The sequence below is a fragment of the Tursiops truncatus genome, chromosome 16 (genome assembly GCF_011762595.2).
Source record: "Tursiops truncatus isolate mTurTru1 chromosome 16, mTurTru1.mat.Y, whole genome shotgun sequence".
In the NCBI taxonomy this organism is placed as follows: Eukaryota; Metazoa; Chordata; class Mammalia; order Artiodactyla; family Delphinidae; genus Tursiops; species Tursiops truncatus.
The window spans coordinates 45,798,887-45,804,886 of NC_047049.1; the positions used below are offsets into that span (position 1 = coordinate 45,798,887).

At 53.4% G+C, this 6,000-nt stretch overlaps 1 protein-coding gene across 1 annotated transcript in view; it reads left to right on the forward strand.

Annotated features, from left to right (window-relative positions):
- Nucleotides 1-6,000, forward strand: part of DRGX (dorsal root ganglia homeobox) — a 30,791-nt gene that overhangs the window by 24,423 nt on the left and 368 nt on the right. Inside the window, exon 6 of the mRNA XM_033842442.2 lies at nucleotides 5,971-6,000. This exon is cut by the window's right edge and continues 368 nt beyond it. Within this exon, the coding sequence (XP_033698333.1) occupies nucleotides 5,971-6,000 (30 nt within the window). The remainder of the gene's footprint in view (nucleotides 1-5,970) is intronic.

The window sequence follows — 6,000 nt, forward strand, 5'->3', positions numbered from 1 at the left end:
GGATATTATGACCAGAAACCCATCACCTCCCAGAGAGAGCCCACCACACATGCATAGCATGCTGACGGTAAAGAAAAGAAAACCCTTCTTTCTCTCACTCCACCCGCTGCTTCTAGTCAACCCACCCCCCGAAGAGGGGCAGTTACCTCATATCCACTGTGCCTCAATGGCCCCGGTTCTTTCACTTTTCCCTCCTCCCCCAACTCCCTCCCTCTGGCCTGACGGTCTGACCATGACTTTCCCCTCCCTTTTCCTGCAGCTTCTGCCTCGGCAACCCACACTATATGGCGTCACAGTGAACTTACTGTGAAGTCATGTGGACCACGTGCTCTACTGCAGAGACACATCCCCCTCTCGACAGTTGGATCCTTGGGTGCAGAGCACAGACTTCACACGTTTCCCTGATAAATATCATCGAATGAGATTTGTCTCCTTGTTCGCCTTTGATCTTGTCTGCTGTCCAGATGGCCTCTCTTAGTCTTGCTGGCATCTGCCGTCTGGGTCGGCACGTCTTCCATGTTCTCATCCAGGGAGGGCAGGGCAGTGTGGAGAGGAGGCGACTCCCGGTGGCTCACTTTTCAGCATTCCTCCAGGTAGCTGTTCAGATGTTTTTGAGTCCACCTATGAGTATTGCCCCCCTTTGATGGACACTCAGCTGTTGTTCAGACTTGGGGTGTTGATGAGGAAAGAGGTTGACATCTGTGAGGGGCTTCGTGCCAAAGACTTTTGTTGGCCTGGGTGCACCTCTCACGGTCTGTTGCCCTGCTTTAGAAATGCCCACCCAAAGGGCACAGTGCAGTCATGAGACAGAGGCAGGGCTCAAGGCAGGTGTACAAATTGCGTGATACTTCCTCGGCCAGAGATGGGGTGGGTGAGATAGGTTGAGGGTGCCTCTCACAAATGTGTGTGGGTGGCCTGAGGCACTTTGGGGGTCCTCACCCACTGGAGGAGCAAGAAGGAGTTCCAGCCTTGAGCGATCCTCATTTTCCCGATGACCTTGACCTGAACTCTCTTTTAGCTCTTACAGTTTTTTTTTAAGAATTTATTTTATTTTATTTTAGTTTTAATTGTGGTAAAATACACACATGATAAAATTTTCTGTCTTAACCATGTCTAAGCATATAGTTCAGAAGTGTTGAATATGTCCTTATTATTTTACATGTGCTTGATATTATATATATTATACATTATCAACCGTCACCACCATCCATCTCCAGAGCTCTGTCATCTTCCCAAACTGAACTGTGTGCCCATTACACCTTAACTCTTCACTCCCATACCCTCAGCCTCTGGCAACCACCATTCTACTTTCTGTCTCTATGAATCTGATTACTCTAGGTACCTCATACAAATGGAATCATACAGAATTTGTCTTTTTCTGACTGGCTTAGTTCACCTAGCATAATGTCCTTGAGGTTCATCCATGTTGTAGCCTGTGTCATAATTTCCTTCCTTTTTAAGGCCAAATAATATTCCACTGTATGCATAGCCCTTACAGTTTTAAACCAGCGTCTCCCAGAGTCATTGGGTTCATCTGGTCCTTGGTTTCCCCATGTCTAGTGTAGGGGGTGAACTAGGCGAACCACACAGACTCTCTCCCTCCTGCAGCCTCCATTCTGTGAGTTAACTTATTTCTTTACCTCTGAATCTGGGTTTTGTGGGCCAGGAATATATTGCTAGTTATTGGTGGCTTTTGTGGGGACTTGCCTGCTGCAGGTGTGACCTAGCAGGTGCAGCTGTGGATCCAGGAGGCTCTGTCTTGTCCAAGTGGCACTTCTTCATCTTGCAGGTGACATGCTCATCACTGAGTCACAGACTAGTTAACTCCTTCTTTGATGTTACATCAGAGCAAGGCCTTGCTGGGGACAAGAACCAGCCCGAGACATGCACATTGAGTCTGTGCCCCTCTCGGGCTGGCCTGACTTGGGGTCAGCTGCTCAGGCCTGGGCCTGGAGACTGTGGCCCCTGCAGGTCCCCCAAAGCCCGTAGCCTCAGTCAAGCTCCCACTGCTGAGAGGGTTCACTGTGCTCTGTTCTCTTCCCACATGAGCTCCCCTCAGGAAGAACTTGGAGGGGAGGAAGGCCTCCCCTGAAGGGAGGGTCCTCGCCCTCGGGATGGCCCCCCAGGCTCAGGGCACAGGCACTGTTCCCAGCCAGGACCGAGCCCACGCAGGGGCTGAGACTGCTGTCAGCGAGCGGCTGTCTGTTTGAGCCACTGGGAGAAGTGGGACCATCAGGATAACAGGGTTTGACCCCATGTAACTTTTTGTTTGTTTCCTGCTGTCTCTGGAAACATGACCGGGCTAGAGTCAGCCAGGGGTGCGGGGTGTGGGACGGGCTCTCGGGATTTCCTGTGTAAACTGGGCACTTGTGATTCAGCTCGCGCTCATCTTGCCATCTGCTGCCTGCTGTACTGGCCCCTCCGTCAAAACTGAGGCAGGAAGTGATGGCCGCGCGTTAACCTCCTCTTAGACTAGAGGAGAAGGGAAAGGCCACTGGAAGGTTCTGGTCCCACTTCTGTCATGAACTGTGAGACCTTGGGCCGTTACTGGAGTCTCGTTTCCTTGCCTGGAACATGGGGCTGAGTGATGCCCTCCCCTCAGGACGGCCAGAATGGTGACGAGAGGCCACACTAGGTGCTGGTAAGGGTGAGCTTCCTTTTGCCTCTGACAGGCTTGGAAAGGAAGAGAAAGATGCCCAAATGTGCTTCGAGAGAGAAAGGAGCCTGGCTCCGGCACAGGGAAGGCTGTCCCCGGGAAAGGAGGGTGGCAACGTCCCAGCTGCTGGCATAGCTGAAGGCTGATTCTACACGTGAGCCCCGGGGCTGGGCGGCCCTCCCTTGCCTCCCTCCTTCCTGCCACAGATGTTTCCCATAGGCCTGGCCCGTCCCAGGCACTGTGCTAGGTGTTGGGGACAAAGTAGTGAGTGAAGCAGAAAAATACTTGCCCCCTTGGGGGTTTGTAGGGGCACGTAGACAAGAAAGCAGTCACAAACCATTGAGGATCCACTTACCGCCTGTGGCCAGTGCCTGAAGATGTGAGGGTGAAGCTCTGACGGAGCGTAACGGGGGATCCTGCCCTGGATGAGGAGGTCCCGAAGGGCCCCCTGAGGACATGATGGTCAAATGGAGCCCTAAAGGCAGAGAGGGAGCCCCAAGCCGGAGGGAGGGTATCTTCACTCCCAGGCAGAGCTCGGCCAAGGGCCCAAGGGAGGGGGAGGAACGTGTCCTCTTTCCAGATGGAGGGACACGCTGGTTAAGGAGCCGGCCCTCTGCCCGGTGTGACGACCGGCTCTGCCACTTAACTATTTAACCTCAGTCTCCTCATCTGCAAAAGGGGATAATCACAGAGCCAACTTCCTAGGATTGTTCCAAAGCTGCAATGCGTGAAGTCATGGTGTGCTTACAAGCGCGGTGCCTGGTACCTACACGTGTTTGCTCTAGCGAGTACAGCTCCTGTGTAGGGCTTCGCTGTGACGGTGGTTTGAGCATCTGAAAGGAGGCCTGGGCGGCACATGAGAAGGAGGACGAGAGGGCAGTGGGGGCCCCAGCACTCAAGGGCTTGAAGGTCACAGGGAGGAACTTGGATTCATTCAACAAATACGGATTTTGGTCCCAAAATACTCCCTATTTGCGATGCTGCTTCTTCCAAAGCTGGTGCTGCACTTTCAGAAGAGCCAAGGGGTGGGTGGAGCCTGGAGGGCTGGCTTTGCCGGCCCCTCCCAGGTCTTAGGCCTCCGGGACAGGCACTGACTCCCAGCTAACTGTCCTTGGCAGGGCCACGGTGCACCGTCTCCTGCTGCCCTGGTGGGATGGGGCTCCGGAGCCGGCTGGGGGCGGAGGCTGTGGCGATGCTCATCTCCTGCAGGAATCACACGTGGCGCATGGGGCACCGTTTGACCTGTCCAGAGACTCAGGAAGTCTCTCAAATTATGTCATGTCAGCAGCCGTGTCCACCCACCCAGTCTGGGTGCAGGTCTGTGACTCCGGCCACCACACCTGCGCTTGTGGTGGTGTCAGCATTGCTCAACTGTCCCCTCAGAACTTGGATAGCCATCAGGACCTCAGGATTCCATGGCCAGACTCTCCATATCCCCTCACACACACACACACACACACGCACACACACGCATGCGCACACACACACGCACGCACACACACGCACGCGCACGCACACACACACACATACACACACACACCTTTCTCTCTGTTTTTCCCCATCTTGGAAATGGCACCTTCATTCATTCATTCGGGTGCTCAGGCCCTAACCTAGGTGTAGTCTGTGATTCTTTCTTTTCCATCAGCCTCCACCTGCAGTCCAAGGACAATTTGCACAGGTGCCAACCTTGAGCATAAACCCAGCATCTGGCCACCTCTCATCATCTCCCCTCTAGTCACCTTGGGCCAAGCCGCCATCAGCTGGGCCTGCGTTACGGCAGTAGCCTCCCCATCCTCTCCCCGATGCAGTGAAGCTCCAGACACTCTACTCAAACCCGCTGGGGCTTCCCCTCCCTGCGTCCTGCCTGGCCCCGGCGGCTCCCGACTCATCCGCTGTCCTCCTCCCCTGTAGCCTCTGGCTTTGGTCACTCGGAATGCCCTGCTGCTCTCTGAGCCGTGCTCTCCCCACTTCGGTGCCATTGCACTGGTCTCCTCCCCGACTGTTGTGCTCTCTCCTGGGCCTTCACGTGTCTGTTTCTCTGACGTTACCCTCAGGTATCTACCAAGCATCACACTCCATTCCCGTTTTAAATAGCACTTACTGCCGCCTGCCTTTGCACGAGGGATGCCTGGGCTGTGGTGTGCCTCTCCACCGGAGCTGTGCTCCATGAGGCCGGGGATCTTGCTGCCTTATTCCTGCTGAGTGGTCACTAGGGTCGAGACCAGTGCCAGGTGTTCATGGGCCAGTCATTGAATAAATGCACCGTTGAGGGTGACCTGTGAGAAGGGAGGCTCCTCAACACCGGCCCTGTCCCTGGAGTGGTTTATGCAGTGCTGGCCGGCATGCTCGGGGCCAGGCAATTGTTCCTACGTCCCATTTCACACATCGGACCTGTGCTGAGTGCTTTCCAAACTGAGGCCATCTGAGCTTCTCAAACCTTAGCTCACGGTGCCCTGAGGGTCCCTTGAACCTCAGGTTAATGTTTCGTGACTCTCCTGGGCCATAAAAAATACCTACCAGTTCTGTTCATTAAATGGTTAGGTCCAAGTAACTCAGTGAGTGTTTATGTCCCAACAACTTAGTAGCCATTTGAAAAATATCACTTATAAATTGAAAGAAAAGTAATATTTTTCTTTTATTCTTAAATAGCTACCATTACTTTCTAATGGGATTACACCAATGGGCTCTGCATGGCTTCTCTAACCGCGGAATCAGGTTGGATGCCACCACCCCTCATTTTATGTTCCGTGTGGATTTTTGTGTGGTACTTGCAAAATCCAGCTTCACAAATGTATGACATCCTTGAAGGGAGTGCAGTGAGATCTCCTGATGAAGCTGTGAGCTGCCTCGTCCAGCAGCTTCACGGTGTCCGGCAGATGCGGCTGGCTTCCCCTTGCCTTTGAAAATTTAAAATATCCCTGCAGGGCCCTTGTGAGTTCTTAGGGGTGCTTTGACACGTAGTTTGTGGTGTGTGGCATTGCTTCACTGGATCCTCATAATGATCCTGTGAGGTGGGGATCATTTCATTTTACAGAAGGAAAAGCCCGGGCTCAGAGAAGTCAAGATACTGGTCTAAGGCCACACAGCTTGTTGGTAAGGGAACCAAGACTGGTCGGTTCTCCCTGATACTCTGGTAATCCCTTGGACTATCAGCTGGATCTCTTGAGCTGTGCATCTTTGGGGTCTTGAGCACTTGTTACCTCTCCCTTTAGTGTTTGGAACCAAACAGCATCAATCAGCCCCTTGCCCGCACCCAAGTCTGAGAGAGCGAAATGTGGACAGTGATGGCAGCCTGTTGTTTCTCCTTCTTCCAGGGGGCCCACTGTGCTCTTGCTGTGTCCCAG